The sequence below is a fragment of the Homalodisca vitripennis genome, chromosome 1 (genome assembly GCF_021130785.1).
Source record: "Homalodisca vitripennis isolate AUS2020 chromosome 1, UT_GWSS_2.1, whole genome shotgun sequence".
NCBI classification, from domain to species: domain Eukaryota; kingdom Metazoa; phylum Arthropoda; class Insecta; order Hemiptera; family Cicadellidae; genus Homalodisca; species Homalodisca vitripennis.
The window spans coordinates 32,659,639-32,684,969 of record NC_060207.1 but is presented as its reverse complement, the minus strand read 5'-3'; the positions used below and the strand labels follow the sequence as shown (position 1 = coordinate 32,684,969).

Genomic DNA, 25,331 nt, shown 5'->3' with positions numbered 1-25,331 from the left:
TACAATATTCATTGTGTGTCCTGAAAAAATATTATACAGGAAAACTGAAAAAGGTTGGACTTAATACAAAGCATCATTATTCAGTAACAATTTTTGATATGAATTAATATAATAAGTAACGGTTTTTTCAATATCTTGTATGTTTCAATATCAGCAGTGATACTGAGCACTCTTGATTGGTATGCAATTTGTAAACCAGTAATCTACTAAAGCCTAGATGATCATTTTGATTGAAACTATGACAGAAGTAATAATTAGTTGTCGTAAATGTATTAAGCCCTGAATTTTCTGACTGTATTGTGTTTCTATGATGCCCCTAGAAAAAAATCCAGAGGACCTATTAAGAATACTGCTGAACACCACACTCTTCAAACAATAACAAACATTGGGTCTTCTCTGAGTAAATGCCATTACACGGACTGAAAAGGAGCGTTCAAAGCAGTCAGTGATAAGGTGCATTCTATAACTGCTGTGTAGATAGATAAGGGTCACGTTGGATGGATACATCGGTTTAAAAACTTGAAACATTTGTACGAGTATATTCGTTGGAATTGTTGTAGTTGTTTTATTACTATGGTGGTTATGCATTTTTTTAATATCCAACCTTTTTCAATGACTATGAACTGGCAGAACTTGCTTACAGTGAAATCACTCTAGACAAACCCATTTCAAGATTTAAGGACATACTGATACTTTTAGCACTTCTGGAGTTCCTAACAATACCATGAAAATAATACTGCTAATCTGGTTCTTTGCTCATCTTCCATAACATTTTAATACTAACTTAAACATTTGGTAATTAGCAAAATATGTACTGCAAACAAAAATAAAATAATAAATTGGAGTGTAAAATTAAAACAAATTTCTTAAGAGTGTTAAATTATTAAGCAATGGTTAAACTGAGTGTGTAAACTCATTTTATAGGACATAACACCATCCACCAGAACTAACACACCACTAAGTCCCTTCCGCGTGGCTACAACAGCGAGTGAGGGGAAGGTTAGCCAACAGTTACATGCCACAACTCTGACCTGAGACCACCCCCCCTCTATCCATTGGAGGGGACAGTGAGCCAGACGGCAGTTCTCGACAGGTTTAGGCCTACTGGGCCCGGGACACAGCAACGGGCTCACTATTCGACCCGTCTGCTCTTCCAAACACAACACTTTCCGTCGTCGAACGCCTTTCCCGCAAGTACGAGAACACTGTTTGTAAGTGGCATTGTGTGAATATAAGGGACTAACCATTAACCTACTGAACGTAGCCTAAATTAATTAAGGCTGATTGTATTATTATTTTTACAATTCATGTTTGTATATATTTAGACCGTTTAAATTGTCACTAAATTTTATTAATATGTTGTATTAGTCAGCGAAAACACAGTATCACATTAGATTAAATTATTACTATTTTTAATATTACATTTTTCTTTGAAACCATACAAATAAAGAGCACACATTTTTCACATAACCAGCATTGCCCTATTAAAGATGTTTAATTAGTTTTTAGATTACGTATCACATTAGTTTTTGGTTGCTGTTAACTTTGATACATTAATAAGATGTTTTCACAACAGACATAAACTATAATAAACTTACAATACAAGAATTATTAAAGGAATATCATGTGATTACTTCCTGTAATGATAATTTATCTATCTTTCATAAAAAACTTTAGAAATAGTTATTTATTTTTTATAAGTTTTATATATTATAATTATATTCAATCCATAAATTAAGATAGAAAAAGATTTATATTTAAAAGATATTACCTTATATTCTAATTAGTACTAATTATATAATACATTTCCAGTGTGGATATTGAGTTAAACCAACATTTTAATGATAATATAAATATATAAGTAAAACAACAGCCTCTTATACATAAATCTTATCACAATACGGGTGTTTAGTTATAACCAACTGTATATCCATTAAACAATAAGATATTAATTACTCGTACATATAAAACACTAAAACATCACACAAAACAGCCTTGAATTTATTTTTCTAAGAATTGGTCTTAGAATTAAATTAGTCTTGTTATCAACAGCAATTAAAACTTGTTGTGGTGAAACTATTTACTAATGTGTAAATAAAGTAAAATCTCTAATGAGGCAATGATAGTTACAGAATAATGTTGTACCCTTCACTAGAATACGAACTAAAGCATCAACTGGTACGTTGAAAACCCGTTTATATGAGGTAGTTTAGTAGTTTAAAAAGGCAGTGTATAAATGCTTAAGTGTACAGTATTTGTGTTAGGTCTGAGTCAGTCATTAAAAGCGCTGTAACATAAACACCAAAATAATAACAAGATTAACTCTATGAACTTGTAATCATATATTTTAAACAATCCACAAAGCTAGAGTAGAATCAAAACTGTCAATGGTGATTGATGGATTGTACTTAGTCCACAAGGGAGAATACAGATGTCAGATTTTGATACGTTTTACTTTAACTCATCAATGAGCACTTAATTGAAAGCTTTCAATAGACTGTAATCAAAGGAAGCAAGTTTCCTATTTCCTATTAAAACAGTACACCAAAACTTTGTGGCCAATAAAAAAAACTGTCTAACATATGTAATATATTCTTGTTTACTAATTATAAGTATTTATTAAAACAAATATTTTATTAAATTTGTAATGTGGGTTATAAAAGTAATTTACTGATTATAGATAATTTTACCATACATGGATTTACACAAAAATCTCACACAGCACAAATCTTATTGGTTTGTATTATTTATATTCTTACAGTAATGTTTAATAGTATAACCTGAATATACTAAGATACTATAGGTTCAACGGCATTGTCTACAAGCCAATTTCTGTTAAACACTAAAAATGTTCAAAATAAACTGAATAAAGCATCAAACTTCAATTATTACAAGTATTTAATTCTCATGGATAGGTTATATCACAATATACTATTTGACTTTGGTCAAATTAGCAATCACAAAAATTGTGGTGACTTGATTGTCTAGAGAATTTCATAAAAAATTGTAAATAGATTTCAAGTAACAAAAATATATATTTGTGAAAAAAGAAAACAAACATATTTCTTTAACTGCTTGCTGTGTTGTTACATTTTTATACCTGTTTAAAAGCAAGATATAAAAACAAAAAACAAAGACAAGAAGAAAGGTTATAAAAACATTGAAGGCATCATTGTTGGTATATATGGCATGCAAACAAGCAAATAAAATTTTTAATTTTAAAGAATCACAGAATAAAAAAAAAAATTATTGGTTATGTTAAAGATTCAGTGATAACTTTGTTTGAAGAACCAATACTTTGGTGTGTTTTTATTTTTTAACGCCTATTTAATATAATTTTTGTGTACAGATAATCTAAACTAATTAAAGAGAGACTTTTTTAAACGTATAATCGTGTTGTACAATGCTGTAGACACAGGCTAATAAAATGTTGTTGAACATTGGCATGATTGTTCATTCTTAGCAATATATATTAAATCTGTTTTTGCAAAGGTGAATAGGATGACAGAAGGAATACTATACCATACCAATCAGAGATATTAACACCTTAATTTCTTGTGCTTTGGATATACGTTTACAATTTCATAGAATCTTGAAAGATTCATTGAATCTTTGTTATTCTTACGTTTATTGATAAATAAATCTATTAAAAGTTTGTTCTTATTAAATTTCAGTACACAGGTCATAATCCATCTCAAAATAATAACAATAATATTTTCATATTGAAGTTTCCCAACGTTGTTAAATTGGCCTAGAAAAAACACTAGATCTTTATTATTTGACAAATGGATTGGAAAAGAAATACAGATTTCAACCAAGATGCTGCTAGTTTTCTCACCTGACCCCAGTCCTGAGCACGCCACTTGTAGACATAGTTGTTGTGGTAGCAGGGTTGTGTATGGCAAGTCTGGACGTGTGGGGGACGCTGAGCTTGGGGACAAGCAGTGTCAGGTAGTGGCACTCCTCGTGTGCTCTGACAGCGCACTTGTCGATGTTGGTAGCCCCCTCCACACGTCTGGTTACACTACACAACATCGTTGATTGTTTATAGAAAATAATCATCCAATTTTAGTCTATTCTTTTATATTCTAATTTTTGTGTGTCCTTTTCGAATAAAACAAAAATAACCTCTTTTTATCACATTGTAATTTATTGAATACACTACTGCATTTTCAGTAACTGTTTTAACCTCAGATCTTGTTGTGTCACTATTTTGTAACAAGTTTGGCTTTTATGAGTATAGATTAAAATAAATATTTAAATCCATCTATCCAAAATACATACACGGCATAATGTTCAAGGAACCCATTACACTCGAATTTATTCTAAATAATGTTATGTAAATAAATTTTCTGTAGTTCTTCTGTGGCTCTTGACCAATAAATAATCTGGTTTATTTTTAGATCAACCCAATCTGATCATACATTATAAATGGTAGTCTTAAAAATCTACAGGGCTTTTCCCTCCATATTAGGTTAAAAAAACCAATATTTGGTTTTAAATTTACTTCAATAAATAACACTATATTTCATTTATCATCATTCAATTATGGAGAAAACAAGTGACTATAATGAAATTCTCATTGAAATATAATTTTTAACTTGTGACAGCTGATTTTATACTAACCAAAACATACTGATATATCTTGATAATAGTTAATTTTCCTCTCGCAATGGCCTTAGTACTATTTATTCCTAAGTTTTACAGATCACTGATGATACAAATAAAAAGTAAGATAAACTGAGGATAGTTACTTGAGACCAGGCACTGAATATCCAGGAAGCGTCATGATTACATGGGTGCATGTTGCAGGTTATGGTGGACACTGGTTTGGTATCCCGACAGAGACTAGTGACTGATGTTATTTCCCCGAGCACATCTTGGCATACAACCACTCTTGTCCTCTTTCCACCACCACATTCCTCGGAACACTAGGGGACAACAAATAATTTTCGCTAACGGTATTGATGTCATATATAGTTAGGCTAATGTTTACTTCACTAAAAAAATAATATTTTGACCAACACCAGAGTTAGATTATTATTATGATAATGTCTTAATAAATTATTAGAAAGATTTAATTTATAAATGGAACTATATACATTTGTGGGACTACTTTTATAGTCTTGTTATTTATGAATATAAGAAAATGAATGTAAGATGTTTTGAGGCTAAGGTGTATTGAAATCGGAATTTTTATACACAAATTAGACAATATATGTACACAAATTATATAGAATATATACAAATTAGATTAGTAAGGCAAACTCGCTTCACCATTCAACACTTTTGTAATGTGATACACAAACTGTGTAATCCATAATGTATTGTACTTACTATAGATGTAACAGTCCTATACACAAAACACAAAAGTACTGGAAGATCACAAAATTTCAAGGAGGTATGTATAGCTGTGCGCATGGCCTTTACCACTAAGGGTGTTAGCAAAAAATGGCACAGAGAAGAACTGTGTGAGTTTCTTCAAACTAAGACATGCAACCGCTTACCTTCCCCTTTCACTGCTGATTGGATAGATCAATGTTTTTATGTATGATAGTATAAATTTGGTAATGAACTGAAGTTAGTACATACCGCCATTGTACCCGCTGTTCAAGTGTGTGTTTTGTTAAAACAATATAAAAATTGATATAGTTAATTTTGGTAATTATTTTTAACTGTTTGTCAGTAAAGATATAAACTAAATCTCAATTTATAATAACATGGATAATATTGAAAGTTTAAAGTTCATGTGTGACATGAAACTTTCTTGAGAGAAACTTTATTGTGAGTTAACTACATAAATTATTTTTATTGTGTTGCAAAACCTGCTATAAATTGTCGTCTCATGAACTTACATCTCCCCATGCACCTGTCCTCCACTTAAAGGTGTTGGTTTTGGTCTCCGGACACTGAGTGAGGCAGGATCTTCGATCCTCGGGCCGTGTGGTCGTACACTCTCTCGGGTCCACTTCCCGGCTATCTGTCATGCACGCTACTGCCCTGCTCTCTACTCCCTACACAGAATGTAGCTGTCAGTAGTTGAATAAAGGAGAAAGAATGGTATCGCTCACTTTTCTAGAAAAAATCTCAAAAGACAAGAAAGATTAAGTTATGTAAGGATTATTTTTAACTACTTTAAAGCTTACTATGGTACAAGGTCAAGCATCTGGTGGTATAACACCTTTGCATTTAAAGGTTTTGCAGAGTGAGGTTTTGCAATAATTGTCAAAGGTTCTTTAACAATTATTGCACACCCAATTGAATATATTTATTTATCTATTGCCAGAGCGAGTTCACTTGATGCACCAACAAAAAATGTTGATTATAGTTCCTCATTTAATCATGATTACTAACATTCTCTGATTTCTAACAGAAATTAATATAGTCCAGTAGTTTAAAAATTTTAGTTAATTGCTAAACACAAACAAATTTGAAAATTTTCAGCACTCATGACAATGTAAAACATAACACAAAATTTAATATATTTTAAAGTAACCAACTTGGACATAATCTACATTACAAAGTTAAATATTTAAGAAGTATGGAACTATTACAGTACGTTTACAAACAGATAACTGTACATTGTGGTAAAACAGCTGCTTTGCTTTTGCATAATCCAGCACATTGTGTTAGAAATATGTCAATAATCCATAGTCGTTTGAAAAAAGGTGATGGATATTTGTACATACGGACCTGACCGCAAGTAGCAGAGCAAGGAGTCCACTCGCCGACGCGCCACGTGGCACAGGCCCGCTCCAAGCAGCCACTCTCGGTGGTTGGGTGCTCGAGGTGAGCGCAGTAGTGGCTGTCCGTCACCTTACGGGCCATCTCATCGTAACATACAATAGCCCTCCGTTTGATACCCTCCCCACATGTCACTGAGCACTGCAACAGACACTCAGAGTTATTGTTGCTAACAGCCCTCTTAACAGCCATATACTACTGTAAATAATATATTCAAATACTACAATGGAATAAATTTTACAATAATAAAAATAAAACATGCTCCGTTGATGAAATATCAATTGCCAAATAATTTGTATATTGCATAATATTAAATAACAATTTATTTGATGAACCCACAATCATTTCTATCCTAACTGAAATAATACACGAGGGGACTGAATACACAATAAATAAGAACCAAAATTCTATTTAAAAATGAAGATTTGAATATGGTTTCTGATGTTTTTCAAACTGATAAAAATTGTTTTGTATTATGAAAATTTAAACAAAACTATAGAAGCTATTTTAGAGAACAATCTTTTGCCAAAATTGATAACACAGACATAACAAAATATTGAGTTTAATCATTTCATCATGTACAAGTATTAAAACAGCAGAGTTTCAACAGAAAAAGTTCTTTAAGGATATGTAATAAAGTAGACGTACATATTAATTTCAAACAAAATTAAACTATTTGTATGGAATACAATGGTTTTAATTAGATTTTTAAACATACAAAAATTAAAATGTATTCTTTCACATATTATGAATTAAAATTTTAGGAGAATCCAGTAATGTAATTGTGTTTAGCATTTAATTAGCTGTGAATGACTAAAAATAACTTTAAAATAATTTAGAGCTATTTTTGAGAAAATGGATATTTTGAAATAAAACATGGATATTTAGGTAAAAAAACCTTAAAGAATATAAAATTTCTTTAGTAGGCTGAGTTAAAATAGTTTGGTTTAGACATTAAACTTGAAGGTTTTATTCTTTCTTATTTATATGTGTAACAAACATTACAGAACCATTTTTTTATGTAGGAACTATAGAATAAATATTTTTATAACCCCAAAAAATCGTTTCTAGGTGAAAACAGTACATTTCTTAACTATACAGTAAGAAAGTAAAAATAGTAATTATTTGTAGCTTTAAAAATATAAATTCAAAATATACATTTTTATTATTAAATATTAATAGATAAACTAATAAAAACAGGTGATTAAACTCACGGGCTGCCAGTCCTCAGTGCGCCAAATGTAACGGTGGTAATCAATGCTGTTGATAGCATTCTCATGTTGAAGACTGCAGGGGTGTAACATACAGGTCTCTGTGACGGGAGGTTTGGTGCTGGGCGAACACACCCCCTGAATACTACACATCACTGACCGACTTGCTGTCCCCACCCCACAGGTCACTGAACACTGCAATACATCAGTCGTCAGTAAAAAATGACTCTTATTGCAGTAGTCATCACATATTTTAATTTAATATTTTTTGTTATGAATAATTCATATGAAATAAATGTGTATAGTTTCTAAAATGCAGAGGTCAATTTGAGCCAGAAGTAGTTGTGCCCTTATTCATCTGATATGCAGATTGTTTCGTTATGATTTGGTTACTTAGCTTACCTAGTTATGATATGGGTTAGAATTTGAAAAGAGATTAGATTTCTAGTGTTTATGTTATCTATTATAGAATGTTCTGTATGTTAAATCTTTGTACATTGGATAATCAAACTTGTTCATCAACTATATCTCACTAGCAGTTACCCGTGGCTTCAGGAGCAAGGTTTAAGTTCATCATTGATTCAGTATGTAGTAAAAATTAAGAGTCTCGTATAACCTCGTCATTGCAATCTGCATTACACTGCTGATCAAGGACTGTGTATTTAATATTTTATCAAATTTATTTGTAATCAAATGTTTCGGACTCTCTTATGAACTTAGCTGAAAGTGTCAACAGCTGTTTAGTGTCAGTTTAAACTACTTTGTGTAAATATTACAATTATTTTCCCAAATTCTAAAATATTCCAAGAAACTTTTCCTATTTTTTGTTTCATCAAAACCTTCATCGGACCGCAACAAACATTTAAATAAAGAATTAGCCAAATTGATTCAGATATTCTCAAGATTAGTGCTTAGCAACACATTTAGCGATTAATTTTTATTTATAAGATATTCTGTTGGAATCTAAGACCTAATTACAATTTCAAACCATGTAAAAGATTGTTTATACAACAAATTGATAGGTTAAAACATAAAACAAAATCAATATTCAGATTTTACCGTTTTACCAGATGGTAAAACTATCAACCGTTTCAATGTTCTTAATTAGTCTTTGGTAGAGACGTTAAATCAGTTTAATGTAGGGGTAAAAGAATAAGAAACACTCACAGGAGACCAATCACCAACGACCCAGGAGGCACAGTCATCCATTCGACAAGGCTCCTTGTGGTGCGGCAGATCCTGCCCACAGGTGTCAGGTGGAGTCACCAACTGACTACCCAACTGACACCAGTAAGGTCGGATCCTTTCTCCAGACCCGCAAGTCACAGAACACTGAAACATCACCAGATATCTGTCTGAGGTTGTAAGAGATTGACATTATTTGACAATAGCATCTTGTGGTGCGGGAGATCCTGCCCACAGGTGTCAGGTGGAGTCACCAACTGACTACCCAATTGACACCAGTAAGGTCGGATCCTTTCTCCAGACCCGCAAGTCACAGAACAATGAAACATCACCAGATATCTGTCTGAGGTTGTAAGAGATTGACATTATTTGACAAAAGCACCTTGTGGTGCGGCAGATCCTGCCCACAGGTGTCAGGTGGAGTCACCAACTGACTGCCCAACTGACACCAGTAAGGTCGGATCCTTTCTCCAGACCCGCAAGTTACAGAACACTGAAACATCACCAGATATCTGTCTGAGGTTGTAAGAGATTGACATTATTTGACAATAGCAAAACTAATTAAATTTCTTCTCCTTCAATGGAAGAGTAAATGGGAAAAAAAACAAAAGAAACAATGTATTTTGTTTTTTTTATTACATAGTAGTGACACTAAGCTGAGAGAATTTAACACATGATTAGTTCTTTCATTGTCATAAAATCTTACATCATCATTCTATATCTGACTCCGTGATGAGATTTGATCTTATAACTGAATTTTTCATCATAAAAATTATTTGTAAAAACGTTTGTATATATGTTATGAATAACATAAAGTAATTCATAGGTTTTTAATTTAAACTGCCAATTTTTCAATTTATGATAAGGACTTCTTTTTGTGTACAAAAACAATTTTACAGCAAAAATTGTGATTAGTTTTTTGAAAGTGAAAGAAACTACTAAAAAATACTAATGGTAAATGGGTAGAAGAAAATAAAACACTAATTTATGGATAATTCACTGCACTCCTTTAGACAAAAGATCTGTAATAATTTTTATGTGTATAAACATTCATTTAGCACTATTTTTAAAATATGCTAATAATATATATCTTTATATATATATATATTTCTTGTGTTCGTGTGTATGTAACTGAACTCCTCGTAAACGGCTGGACCGATTTTGATGAAGTTTTTTGTGTGTTTTCAATGGAATTCGAGTATGGTTTAGATTTACAATTTGGTCCACTGAAAAATGTTTTTTTAATTAATTTCTCATTTGTAAGTAGTTGTTGATTTTGGAGTATTTTATATTTAATTAGTTAGTGTTTATTTAGTTAGTTTATTTAATTAATTTTTTAATTATAAATTGTTGTTGATGTTGGAGTGTTTTATATTGGATCCGACAGACTGTACTATGACACGTAATACAAAGTGAACTGATGTTTAACAGCTGTTAACACTTTCAGCTGAAGTTCATCAAAGAGGCAGAAACATTTGTTTACATTTAAAATTTAGAAAATTATTATTGTAAAGTGCTTGATCAGTAGTGTAATGCAGATTGCATAGAAGAAGTTATTACCTAATTTTAAATTTAGATTGCACCCATGATCAATAAATTATCTAATGCAATGAAAATACTATTAAACGCTGTTATAAAAACCACCTCATTGTACAAAGCTGTGAGCACATAAGGTAATCGAATTTGGTTAGAGCCAAAAGTAGACGCTTTATGATCGAAATTGGTTTTCGTTGATATATTTTCTTGATCTGAGCACAAGGCAAACTCAACAAAAACACTGGAAATATCTTAGACAGAAAATTAATTTTAACTGACAGAATTTGATTCTTTATCATCTAATTAGTTTATCGAGATTCATCCATATAAATTAATTGTACTGAATAACTTATCAACGCCTAGCAAAAACCATGAAATATAAAGGCAGGAAATATGGTACACACCTTCATAATGCGTCCAAGAGGCTCATGAAGGAACAGCTATCAATTATCTCAGGAGTGTTTAAAAATGTGATAGAAAAAGAATACATAAATATAGTGTACTGTTTTTCAACAGGAAATTGTGTGTGAAGCCACGGGCAACTGCTAGTATCTTTATATATATATTTCTTTTGTTCGTGTGTATGTGTCTGAACTCCTCCTAAACGACTGGACCGATTTTGATGAAATTTTGTGTGTGTGTGTTGAAGGGGATTCGAGAATGGTTTAGCTTCATGATTTGGTCCGATTTAAATAGTTTATTTAATTAATTTGTTTTAATAAATTGTTGTTGATGTTAGAGTGTTTTATATTGGATTCGGAGATTGCGCTATGACATGTAATACAAAGTGAACTGATACTTTCAGCTGAAGTTCATTAAAGAGGCAGAAACATTTGTTTACATTTAAAGTTTAGAAAATTATTATTGCAAAGTGCTTGATCAGTAGTGTAACGCAGATTGCATAGAAGAAGTTATTGCCTAATTTTCAATTTAGATTGCACCAATGATCAATAAACTATCTAATGCAATGAAAATACTATTAAACGCTATTATAAAAACGACCTCATTGTACAAAGCCGTGAATATTTGAACATAAGGTAATCGAATTTGGTTAGATCGAAGTTAAATGAAAAGAGCTGAAAAAGACGCTTTACGATCGAAAGTGGTTTTCGTTGACACATTTTCTTAATTGGAGCACAAGGCAAACTCCACAATAATACTAGAAATATCTTAGACAGAAAATTAATTTTAACAGACTGAATTTGATTCTTTATAACTTAATTAGTTTATCGAGATTCATCCATATAAATTAATTGTACTGAATACTTATCAACATCTAGCAAAAACCATGAAAGATAGAGGCAGGAAATATGGTACATACCTTCATAATGAGCTCAAGAGGCTCACGAAGAAACGACTATAAATGATCTCAGGAATGTTTAGAATTTGATAGAAAAAGAATACGTGAATATAGTGTACTGTTCATCAACAGGAAATTGCGTGCGAAGATGCGGGCAACTGCTAGTAATTTATTAAAGCACTAATTTATGGATAATTCACTGCACTCCTTTAGAAAAAAGTCTGTAATAATTTTTGTGTGTATAAACATTCATTCAGCATTATTTTTAAAATATGCTTTTAATATATATATATATATATATATATATATATATATATATATATATATATATATATATATATATATATATATATATATATTAAATTGTATAAATGGCAATAGCCTTATTTAATTTCAATAAACATTGAATCGCAAAAAGTACTTGCTCCGCCTGGGAGTCGAACCCGGATCTCTCACTTGCCGGGTGAATGTGCTACCATTACACCACAGAGCGTTTACTTTTTCCGATTCAATTATTTTTTATTTGGCCGTATCTGTCACATATGCGTTTAAATAAGCAAACTAACACATGATCGGAAGACCAAATACCTGTCAAACGACTTTTATTTACATTAAATTGTATAAATGGCAATAGCCTTATTTAATCTCAATAAAATAAAATATAATAATTAAAAAAATAGAAATGTAGGACTTACAGGAGCCCATTCTCCCACTGCCCATTGGGGACACTTCTGTGTTCCACAAGCCCTCTCCACAGTTCGCTCGCTTTCTCGACATTCTTTCTCCTCCAAAGGTTCGTTCATGTCATTGACACATTCCGCCATCCTCCTCTGCATGCCTGATCCACAGGTCTTGGTACACTGCAACATATATCTAATGTTAGTGTAGAAACTCACAACAACATTGCAAGCAACAGCATTTTTAATCATTAGTCATACACTCATTTGATGTCATCCAAAATAAAATGTTTGTAATAAAATTATTCATTTGAATGATATATTACACTAGTAATATTATTCCTCAAGTGAAAAAAATAATTATATATGTTTGAATATTATATTCTTAGTTCATCAAAATACTGTTGTGATTTGTTATACGATTAGATAATTCTAAAATTGAATTAGAAGACCATATTATATTTTCCGGTAGGAAACTGCCTTCAGGGATATTTTTCTTTGCATGCTCTGAAGAAGTTGCAACTGTATTGTTTAGCTGCATTTCAGGAAAATTATGTTTCCTTCGATACTTCAAACTAAAATTTTGTTTGGTTTATAAGAACAGGAAATCTTTCTCTTCACATGCTCTTAGTGAAAACTCAAAATTGGACCTGAAAAAAGCAGCATTTAAAAGAAGGTGGACTTTCTTAGTGTACTTTTATAAATTTGAGGTTAAAAGAATTCTAACTTGGGTAAGAGTAGCATAAAACAAGCTCTGTTTATGAAATTTATGAAAAGCTTGAACTCTCAAGTAAAATTTAAGCGGATATTTTTGTACTATAAAAAAATTCACCCACACTTTGTATATTTTTTGGAATCAACAATGTATGTATAAAAATGTGTCAATAAAGCAAAAATTTTACTCCAGCATATTTTTCAAAAACCTGTATCTGTAAGAAAGAATTATATATAAGTTAATTATATATTTTTTTTATTATTATTATTATATATTAATAATATATATATTAATATATGTTTATATATATATATATATATATATATATATATATATATATATATATATTGACTGAAAGTAACTGCATTACCGGCCCCCACTCAGTGAAGCGCCAGTGGGCATGATCACACGGCCCGACACAAGGTTCGTGAGTTGGGGGTCGGGGCAGGTGACTGCAGGAAGAGTTGTGTACAGATGATGCCTTGTAGTCCGAGAACTGCTGGACACACTGGACTGTCAGTGTGCGCTGGCCTTCCCCGCAGTGACTTGAACACTCAGATCTGCTCACTTGCCATCTGTGGGACGAGAGATTCAGTTGTTAAGTTGAAGATTGAGTAGTGAGAAATATGAACTATTGAAGTGTAAATTAGTTTTTTCATGGATTTTATTTTATTGTTTGTAATTATTACTTCCAGATGTCTGAAAACCATTTAATTTAATGTTTTCCAATAAAATTTACTGGCAATACTAGTTTGTTGCAAACAACTGACCTGAGGAAATTATTACAATGTAGTTTGGGTGGATAGGTCATATCTATCCCACTGCATACATCTGATGATACTTCTAGTCTGTTCTGTACCTTGACACAAATACCAATATTTGCTGGTTTGTTGTGAACAACTCACCTGAGGACACAGTGGTTATTGCAAGGTTGTTTGGGTGGATCAGGCCTATCTATCCCGTTGCATAGAAATGATGATACTTCTAGTCTGTTCTGTACCTTGACACAAATACCAATATTTGCTGGTTTGTTGTGAACAACTCACCTGAGGACACAGTGGTTATTGCAAGGTTGTTTGGATGGATCAGGCCTATCTATCCCGTTGCATAGAAATGATGATACTTCTAGTCTGTTCTGTACCTTGACACAAATACCAATATTTGCTGGTTTGTTGTGAACAACTCACCTGAGGACACAGTGGTTATTGCAAGGTTGTTTGGGTGGATCAGGCCTATCTATCCCGTTGCATAGAAATGATGATACTTCTAGTCTGTTCTGTACCTTGACACAAATACCAATATTTGCTGGTTTGTTGTGAACAACTCACCTGAGGACACAGTGGTTATTGCAAGGTTGTTTGGGTGGATCAGGCCTATCTATCCCGTTGCATAGAAATGATGATACTTCTAGTCTGTTCTGTACCTTGACACAAATACCAATATTTGCTGGTTTGTTGTGAACAACTCACCTGAGGACACAGTGGTTATTGCAAGGTTGTTTGGGTGGATCAGGCCTATCTATCCCGTTGCATAGAAATGATGATACTTCTAGTCTGTTCTGTACCTTGACACAAATACCAATATTTGCTGGTTTGTTGTGAACAACTCACCTGAGGACACAGTGGTTATTGCAAGGTTGTTTGGGTGGATCAGGCCTATCTATCCCGTTGCATAGAAATGATGATACTTCTAGTCTGTTCTGTACCTTGACACAAATACCAATATTTGCTGGTTTGTTGTGAACAACTCACCTGAGGACACAGTGGTTATTGCAAGGTTGTTTGGGTGGATCAGGCCTATCTATCCCGTTGCATAGAAATGATGATACTTCTAGTCTGTTCTGTACCTTGACACAAATACCAATATTTGCTGGTTTGTTGTGAACAACTCACCTGAGGACACAGTGGTTATTGCAAGGTTGTTTGGGTGGATCAGGCCTATCTATCCCGTTGCATAGAAATGATGATACCTCTTGTCTGTTCTGTACTTTGACACAGATGAGGAGTCGTTGCATCTCTCCTATAGAACAGAAAAATTGTGTCTGCATTAACTAATAAATATTGAAGCTGTAAAATATTCCAAGACTAAATCATTGTTGCAGTTTAAAAGTTATTTTCCTTTAACGAGTTTAAGTTTATTAAAAATTCTTTATCAACCAATTTGTCCTGGGGAGGGAATAATTCATTGATTGCATAAAAAGTAGTTTCAATCATTTTCGGACTTGTTTTGACATTCCTGTACTTAAAACCAATCAGCCACAACTTTGCTGTTTGAATAGAATAGTTGAATAATTATTACATTCTCATATTCAGTATGGTCAAATTCATTTCAATTGATGATATTCTGGGATAATTTTTAAAAGTTTCTTATATTCTACAGACTATTGGTATAATTTTGGACTTGTACTAAAAAAACGTGATTGTAATGAAAAAATGAAAGACTTACCGTTGCAGACCTTATCGCAGACACTCCACTCCTCTGAGAATTTCCAGCTGTACTGAGCTAGAGACGTGTGCTTGACTGTGTACGAGTACTTTATGTCAGGAGGGTACAGGTTTCCAACTGACAGCAACTACAATAGGTTTAAAGTACTTGTCAGTTAGTGCAATCAGTACATGTCATTAATTATGACACATGTTGTAAATTCAGTGGTTACTTTGCTGTGACACTTTAAGAGCTGGTTGTAGTGAAACAACCTTGAGTTTTGCCACATAAGAATATTGATAAACCCATGTACTTTTATGCCCTTACTTATATTGTAGCATTATGAGACATTATATTTCATTTTACAGATATAATTAATATGCGTCCAAAAACTTTTTGGTTTTTTGAAGTGTTTATACTTTTAAAACATTTAAACGAAGTACAAAAAAAGGTTGAGACTTTTATACCAGTAACATATAACAATATTGAAAACTCTAAAAAGCATTTAGATACATATTAATTATATCTTTATAGTTAGACACTTCCATAATTCTATAACTTAAAATATGATAAAAAAAGTGAACAAGTTGAACATTGTTCTAATGGGGCTAAAATTAACGTGGCCACCAATGCAGTCAGCCCTCAAACACAGTACAATAATTGTTAAATTTCATTTACTCAAAAAGTTCTTTCTTATTGTCTAATGCGAGCTGGAAAACTTAGATGATAGTCATGAGACAGGCCACATAAGCCTATAATAACTAACAGTATAGAGTGTACAATAGTGTCACAAACAATTTATCCTACACTGTAATGATTTTAAGTTATTCAGCACCAGTGTTTTATACACTAGGGGTGTAAATGTTAAATGTTTTTGTTTTGAATAAGTAGACAATCTGGTAATGTCACACGTACACTATTAGTTCTTTGAAAATTGCATCTGACTTAAGTTCCACTTTCAATCAGTGGGGTATTTGGGATTTCAAAATGGGGAGGCCACACCCACCATGTCATTTCATGGGATATGCAGAGTGGCTAGAGATTGTGGGCAAAACTTTGAGAAGAGGTTATTGTTTTTTCTCTTAGGACGAGAAGCTAAGAAATTGCACCTAGCCCTAAAAGAACCTTTGCACTGCCTCCAGAGTTACAGGATATTCTGGATGGATAAGGCTGGGACTAGGGGCCACCTCCTGCTGAGATCCATGAGGAAGAATTTAGGGCATTAATCTCAAGTCATGTCCCCTCGGAAGAAGGGGAAGCCAGCTCTGAACCAGCCTCTCCAGTCAAAGTAGGCAGGGAGTGGCACACTCTATGTCTAAGCTAGCAAGAGCCTTTGACTCTTAAGGAACACCACCAACTCTTAACAGTCATCTACCGCAGCAGACTACAGGTATCGAACTACCCTTGCACCCCAGCATCTCATCATTTGTGGTTAATGATGTGCCACTCCTGGAATGGAAATTTATAGAAAAAAAGTTAAATGGAATTTATTAAAACTAAAATGTTTCTTTTACCCTTACAAATTCTTGTAATTTCCTTAGTAGCACAAATGAAGGAATGCCCTTATATACTGTGTTGTGATGAATAATTAATTTGTATCCTAATTTTATATGAGTAATATAAAATCTCTGTGAGTGATTCCAAATAAAAGCACCTAAATTTAAACACATGCAAAATATTTTAATCAAACAGGCATGGATAACACTAGTGTTATATTAACTTCTATTTTTATTTCTATGAACTTTTTATACTAAAAATAAACGAGGTTCTGATCTCATAATGGAAAAGATTAAATTACAATTAATGCAAGAGCTGAACCCATTGGAACTACCTTAGAGTGTTGATCTAAGATTGGATGGAAATAACTAATGCAAATCCATCCTTTGTATATCAATATTATTATCATATTTTGATTTGAGTTTAGAAAGACCGAAAATTCATAAATGCATTCTTTGATTTAATTATTCCTCTATTAGTAGAGGAATAATTTTCCAATGCAGTTTGGGAAGCGTAGCTCTTGAGGTACTCCTCTTAATACGCCACTGCATTCAACAACCAACCTGAGTCTGTGTAGGACAAATGATCTGGCTAGGCAGTAATACCAATCTCGATACACTCACAAACTAAACATGAATGTCTAATTCAGAGGAGTGGGATCAAGCCAACCCCCATTGATAGTAAAGAAAGGACTTCACGTTTTAAAATAACTAATAGTACTTCTCTCTTACAGGAGCAACTCATGATCGTTACAAAAATCTGTTAAATAAACAACAATCTGTTAAATCTAAACAAGAACATGTTTGGAATTAAATTTTAATTAAATTAATGTTTGAAACATTTAATCTAATTTACCTCAATAATGAGATCCTTGTTGAGAGGACGAGAAGAATTAACCCGCTCTAAAACAGCATCTGAGCCTGTGTACTCGAGAGTTGTTCCTCCATAAAGAATCAGCTTGCGAAACATACTGACTATGTTGTTCCCATTCAGAACATAATCTCCAGTTTCTCCGTCCACCAACGCTAAACATCATACAAATATTTAAATTAAAATAAAATAACTGCAGTAAAATAAGATTTGTGCAATAACTACAAATCAATTAATATTGTGATAATTTGTAGTTTGGAGTATTCAATATATTTTGTGTGTACAAAAATGATTATGGATCCTTACCCAAATAATTATCATCCTTGAATGAACCCCTGAAGCCGTGCTGGCGGATGTCAATATTGGAAGAGCCTGCGGGTATCCGTAATACCTTTGAGTAACCGTACTGTGACGTGTTGTAAGACCCGGATACTTGCTGACAGCTCGAGTTATTTCCTCCGCACTCCCCACAATAATCTAAGAAAACACATTGTATTCATAGTGTGTGTAATGTTATTAAGTTTTGTTATACAAATTTTGTATTTGAAAGAGGTGAATATAATGAAAATCAATGTAGCCTTGTGAGGAAACTAACCTAGCTGACTGGGGGACCCTAGGACATGGTCACAGCCAGCTGTGCGGCAGATGCCATTGACGCAGATGTCGTAAGTGTCAGGACCGCATATTGTTCCGTCGATCACCTTCTCCTTAAGTAGAAAGTACAAACTGGACTGAGCAACTCTGCAGTATAGCTTGCACCTGTCTTCAACACCAACTGTAGAAAAGCACTGGTTAGAGTTTGAAATTTAAATAATTTACAATGGAGTATTGTAATTTTGGATCCTTAAAATGACATAAGCCAAGATGTGTTAAAGTCCTGGTAGTGACAATGAATATTGCAGGTTGGAGATCTTTCATGGCACAATCTTTTTTACAAATAATACCTACTTTAGCAAAGTGCAAAATTGATCATCATTGGATAACTCTGATGAAAAGATAGAGTAAACCATTAAAAGATTATGCTTTTACAATTTATCACCATTCTCATATCTATCCATAATCTCTTTTTGTGTAAGTTTGCTGTGTAAAAATATATCACTTAAATTTTGTGTCACATGACTTTTTATGATCCTTGGCCTTTGGTAAGAATACTTGTAATTAATTATCTGAAACACTATAATTGTTGCTTTTAGTTGTATTAGGCCTCAAATTAAAATGACAAACTGCTTCATGTATGACTTCATTACTATTTTTGTATCACAGGTACAGTTTTGTAAATATGCCTTATATGACCTCCTAAGGGTGGTCTAACCAATAAGTAGGTCAAACTCAAGAATGCTCAGATAATATACAATATACTGAATAAATTGATTTTATTACTCACTTCCACCATATTTAGGCACCCATTTTACATCCTTAGGCACTCCTGGAATGTTAAAATTGTTGTAGTTGTTGGCTGCACACTGTTCCTCTCTGAAACATTTTCATTCATTTTAAAACTATGGTAGAATACTCCTATATTAATGTAAACTAAATAAAGATGTGCAATTAGATGTAAGGGAACGTTTTTAGATTATAATAAATTTTTTTGTACAAAATCTTAAGAATGTTTATCAGGTACACATCAACAACTAAAGTCTTGATCCATCAATATGAAGAGAGTTTCAAGGATATACCTGAAGTCTGGAGTTTTGGGAGGACACTCCCGGGTATTGCAAGACTTGTACTTGACCCTCCGACCGATGCAGTAGCGCCCACCATTGGCTGGAGATGGACTGTTACAGTCTCGGAACGAGCGTTTCACCCCACCTCCACACGAGCGAGAACACTCACCCCACCTGCAGAGAGCACAAGGTACATTGAGAAGTTCCGGGAAATATCAAATTTCTAGAAGTCTAGAAATTTTACAAGTTTCATAAAACTCTTATTCTAATAAGTATGAAATTTTGGTATTGTTATTTTTATTTTTGAACAAGAGTAATATTAATTGGAATATTAACTGAGATGTTAAGAAGTAAAGACAATAATATCTTGTTCAATTCTTTTTACTGAAAGCTGAATAACGATACAGACTTGTTGGTAAATCATCTTACTTATATCATTGTAGTTTAGTCGTTCTCCATTAAAACTTTTGGCAACAATACTGTAGGGTTTAAGAAACTTATTTTTCAAACTGAAAAACATCCTATTGATGAGAGTTACTTGTTCTGCCACAAAATAAAGCAATTGGGACGCATATTGCCTAAAATTAACAAATGTTGAGTAAGAGTTGTTATTCTCTTATCACTACTAAAAGTGGAACTGGAATGATAAAATTTTGCTTACGTATTAAGACTGTGTTGTTTTTTTATATGAAATGTTCATCATTCTTACTAATTTACATGTATAATAAAAATTATTATTCACTTAAAAAGTAGGGAACAAAGTTTTTAATGAGGAAACTTACCTATGTACAAAGATGTACTATTGAACATGGTTAATAATTGAACAAGATATCTTATTAAATTAAGGTTTTATTTGATTTACTTGTGTATGAGTATAAGGCTATTTTTCCAAACCTTAAATTTTCGTTAAAATTACCGGTGCTAGGCAGAATATTTATTTCGTTGCCAGTGGTTTAGCCACATGAAGCTCTGAAGTGTTACTTACCCTTGCCAGTCTCCCCAGGCACCGTTGATGGGCTGTAGGGCGATGGGGTCCCGTGTAACACATTCCCCTCGCTGACACCACTGATGCTTCCCACAAGGAGTGCCATCTGCCCAGGGCATATGCTGGGTACGACAACCTTCCTCCTCCCCTACGTCAGTGGTACACCACAACGGCTTGCAGATCGGCTACAAACGTATACAAGTCTTTACGACCAACAACTTGTGCTACGTGTATTTAACAATTTCTGACAGCATACACCCTTGGAAATAGAAGTATTTAAACAGTTTATGAAATACAAATTTAAATTTTTTGATGGCAAACTCTATGTTTAGTTTAAATTAATAATGTAAGTTTATGACATCTCTAAAGACATTACTGAATAACATAAGAGAAACTGTTTGACTATAAAAATTATACAATTCTAATGAACAATAAGGTAATAGTTGGGAAAAGCAATAATTTTTCTAAAATTCTGTTTTTAATAACAAACCTAACTTGTTAAATGGGAAGCAAACTTAATTCATCTATATGTGATTTAAACTATACGTATAAATAAGAGCTAAATTTATACTAAACATATAATGTAAAATTATGCCCATGTTTATTTATCCAAAATTTAAGTCATATTTCAAGGATTAAAAGTTTTTGACCATTTTTAATGTTGGGACATTCATGAGTAACCCTTTCCATGATTTTAAAACAATGCATCCATCTCTTTCTGTCTTGTTTTCTCTTAAAGTAATATTTTGCTTTTACTATTCAATTTAAAATCTTACTTTTTTGTACTCTAAATAATTTATAAAGTTTATACCTTTGTAAAATAAAAGTGATGTACAAAACTCTTCGATTTAATTTTGTAGGATTATCTATTTCCTCACTAGGTTAATTTAAAACAGAGTTTAAAAATCACAAATGTAGCATTCATTGTATTTATATGTCTGGACATAATACATTAACGTATGTGTGAACTAAAAAAAATAACATTTAATTTTTACAAGGCTTTTATAGAAACAAAGAAATGAATTATCCTTTAAATTTAAAATGTATGTACTGAAATTAAAATTTGTATTTTAAATGCGTAAATAATATTTTAGATTGGGTGTCAATACTGTTTTTTCATTGTTATAAATTTTAAAAAAATTGTACAAAAGATTTTTTAAATTTATACCTGTAACGATTAATATTATATCTACTTTTTATTTCAGACATAGTTCTTGCATATAAATTAGGAAACAAATTTGAGTCCATTTTAAACCACATACTTTGCAAGGAGCTTTGTGCTTAAAACTATTATTTAATTGAAGTGCTTTACCGTATCGGCACCTGCCAAACGTGAGCGGCAACTTCAACACTGGTCAGTATCTCTTTTGCTTAACTCATGTTGCAGGCGCCGCATCGATAACGTCTACGTAGATAATGCATCGCTTACCACTCACCATGTAGGAGCATATCTTGGAGCCGCGGCCGTACACAAGTTCACATTGCCGGTCTTCTGTGTAGTCCTCTCCAGGCTGCTTTCGTGTGCTCATGTCGCCCAGCTGGTTCGTGCCAGGCCGGTCCAGTAAGCACTCTCCGTAGCCTCCTCTACACATAGCCCACGTCTTACACTACACTGGCTTTACTATCAAAATATAGTACAGGAAAGACTGCGTCCTCAGTTGTTACTTCGACTTTTCCAATAGGAAGGAAAAGTATGAGTATTTTTTTATATTCTTTTTCTCTCTCATAAAGAAGAAAACGTAAAGAAGCATCCTTTTAAATAATAAATTTAATGAAATATATAAGTGGAACTTGATATTTTTGGAGCTTAATTTTATAATTTGCTTTATATAATATTGTTATGAAAATCATATTATGAAGTTAATCCACGCTACTTTATCATATGAACTACCGTAAATCTAATAATGTTTGATGTTGATAAATTATTTTGTTCGTGATTGTTATGCAAAGTAAATCTAAAAAGTATTGTATAAATTGTTATTGTCCAGCATATGTAACTATCCCGTCATGTTTTGCAATTCATCCAGATTAAACTGAACTTCGTAAATTGTAGACATGAACTAATTCTATCAAATATATATATTCTAGCATTCTAAGAGGCTGGAATGATAAAGTAATTATTATTTTTAATATTATACTAATAATAATTATCAATTTTAAAAATCTTAAATTTAATGTCAGTTAAACGTTTTAGGGCAATTTAATGGCACCCGCAGAAAAGTTGCGGCACCTACTGACACTAAACGAGTTCAGATATTTCGGCGAATTGGATTCCTAGAATTATCGATGTCCGGACAAAAGCTGCAATGACGATGTCCGCGAATGTAGCGTGGATTACTAAACAGCTTTTTGCGCGGTCGACCGCTGCAATAAAAATGCAAATATCATAATCACCTTTATAGCAGGGCCGAATCAGGGAGACGTGTGCTCAGTTCAAATTACGTCATTGACCGGTAATCGATGTCATAATGGCGGCGACCGGTGAAGGTCGGAACAATGGTTGTCACCTGTCAGCCGGTGACCGGTGTGGACCCGTCCTGACCGGTGATAGCCTCACAGCTGGGTGGGACATCCGCACATTATCCCGTACAAGGAAACCGGCCCCGACCACTCAACTGGGGCACAAAATGTCACCGACCATAGCGAAATTTTAATTGTTAATGTCAAAACAAACTTGTCATTGCCCATATAAAGTGAGTTGACAAACTGTTTCTCACACTTTTAAGGCTGACAAGGCATTGAAAATACACATGGCTGTGCTCCACCCATCTATAATGTCCTTTCGAACAGGTGGCCGACTACAAGTGAGGACTTGGGTTCATTTCAAAACGGACACGGTAATATCATTGATTGTATTAGTTACACACGACGTGGTGTGCTGACGTCCGGTGGATTTCTTTAGTTAGTTATGAGGTCCGACACTTGGGCGCGACACTAAACTTTGATTGTTACCGTTCAGATACTTGCTAACTGACCTCTCACTTCACAGATGGCAGTTCGAGCGCCCACTTTTGCAGTGCCTCAACTTATAGCATTGGATAAGTTATCTCTTTTGTAACTAATACAAGCAATCAAAGATAGTAACCTAATCTTGCAATTCTCAATATGTGTGCCATAGTGCAATGTCCTCCACACATTACCGAGGAAGTTGTATAAACATCAGTCTAGACATAGACATGTGTGGGCACTAGGTTAGTGTACACAAGTGGGTACAAATAAAACGTGGAGCAATAAACCGGAGGTTACATAGACGCGCCTACGGCTGGATATATGGGATGAACACCCACAAAATGGAACGCTGAATGAATTGATTGAAGAGTAATGAAATTGAATACCAATTACTTGTGTATCTTAATTATCAATATTCTTCAGTGAACGTATTTACCTTGACTCCTTCACTCTGCACTCCCCCTTAATAAATGGCTTTACACTTAATAATATTGATAGTGCCAACATATTATACCTGATGCGTGTTTGTTAATACGTAACCGATCGTGGAAACGGAAACAATTCGTCCTCATTTTGTATAAAACGGCTTGTTTTTTGTAAAACATAATTTTATGTTAGACATTTTACCTAGATTAATGACAATTATCAGTAGAATACTTACGATTGTACATTGGAATAAGTTTCTCATAGTTTTGAATATATAGATTGAAAAAGTATCTTGAATCGATGACAAATTTGGTCTTGAAACTTCCGTGACAGCGGTAAATCTTTTCTGTTGTATCAAATTGCTTTGCATGTATAATTAGTAAGCGTCAATTATTCGATATAAAAGAAAGCATCCCTTGGCTGCCAGCCTAGAATCTAATGGGATAATTGCGAGACAGTGAACAGAAGCAAACTCACTCGAGGTATTCGGTGAGGAAGTGTCGACTACACTCGGACCAGGACCAGGGGTAGGTGTTGTGGTCCAACATGCGGGACATCACCATGTTCGGGTGCCTCACACCTCTGTACTGCTCGCACTTGATGTCGTCGTCGTGAGGCATGTTCAGCCTGCAACACACAAGACCATCCACAGCAATATACCAGCTGTTCTGTTCTGGCTACAAAACATTACAAAGCTACGTCACTATAAATGTACTAATAGGCAGAGTGCATTCGTGGAACTACATAAAAGGAATGGCGCGTCAGCATTTGTTGCCAATACCGTACCTAAGTTAAGTCTATATTTTGTATATTTCAAAAACATTTCTAGAAAGTATAAACGTGTCTTTTAAGTGATACCCAGACGGCAAAGATTGTATTATTTTGTATAGTATATGACTTTATATTACAGTAGAAGTTTCAGTTTTAATGTTGGCAATGCTAAAGTTACTAGTATCACATGTCAAATTTCTCCTGGGTTAATATTAAAATGTGCCGACGTTTTCATTATACTGTATCAAAAAATCACAAATATTTTGATTTACTTTTGCTCAGAATGTTAAAAGTAGAAAAATAACTAGTAGGCCTAACAGTTATGGGAGTGAAAACTAGACCTATACAGCACATGGGTAATTGGTTTATCAAGGTAT

General features: G+C 33.3%; 1 protein-coding gene across 3 annotated transcripts in view; it reads right to left on the bottom strand.

Moving 5' to 3' along the window:
* Positions 1 to 25,331, bottom strand: part of LOC124359499 (A disintegrin and metalloproteinase with thrombospondin motifs 20) — a 302,767-nt gene that overhangs the window by 12,955 nt on the left and 264,481 nt on the right. Inside the window, exons 9-27 of one of the 3 annotated variants that reach the window (XM_046812275.1) lie at positions 24,661 to 24,810; positions 22,245 to 22,392; positions 20,809 to 20,993; positions 19,836 to 19,997; positions 19,544 to 19,632; positions 18,755 to 18,934; positions 18,466 to 18,636; positions 18,145 to 18,314; positions 15,814 to 15,940; positions 15,261 to 15,387; positions 13,739 to 13,943; positions 12,672 to 12,836; positions 9,123 to 9,287; positions 7,959 to 8,150; positions 6,694 to 6,885; positions 5,856 to 6,014; positions 4,755 to 4,931; positions 3,839 to 4,024; positions 1,032 to 1,205 (exon numbers count right to left, since the gene is read on the bottom strand). In XM_046812275.1, coding sequence (XP_046668231.1) covers positions 1,032 to 1,205; positions 3,839 to 4,024; positions 4,755 to 4,931; positions 5,856 to 6,014; positions 6,694 to 6,885; positions 7,959 to 8,150; positions 9,123 to 9,287; positions 12,672 to 12,836; positions 13,739 to 13,943; positions 15,261 to 15,387; positions 15,814 to 15,940; positions 18,145 to 18,314; positions 18,466 to 18,636; positions 18,755 to 18,934; positions 19,544 to 19,632; positions 19,836 to 19,997; positions 20,809 to 20,993; positions 22,245 to 22,392; positions 24,661 to 24,810 — 3,124 coding nt within the window. The remainder of the gene's footprint in view (positions 1 to 1,031; positions 1,206 to 3,838; positions 4,025 to 4,754; positions 4,932 to 5,855; positions 6,015 to 6,693; positions 6,886 to 7,958; positions 8,151 to 9,122; positions 9,288 to 12,671; positions 12,837 to 13,738; positions 13,944 to 15,260; positions 15,388 to 15,813; positions 15,941 to 18,144; positions 18,315 to 18,465; positions 18,637 to 18,754; positions 18,935 to 19,543; positions 19,633 to 19,835; positions 19,998 to 20,808; positions 20,994 to 22,244; positions 22,393 to 24,660; positions 24,811 to 25,331) is intronic. The other 2 variants (XM_046812294.1, XM_046812284.1) reach the window with 2 other exon arrangements.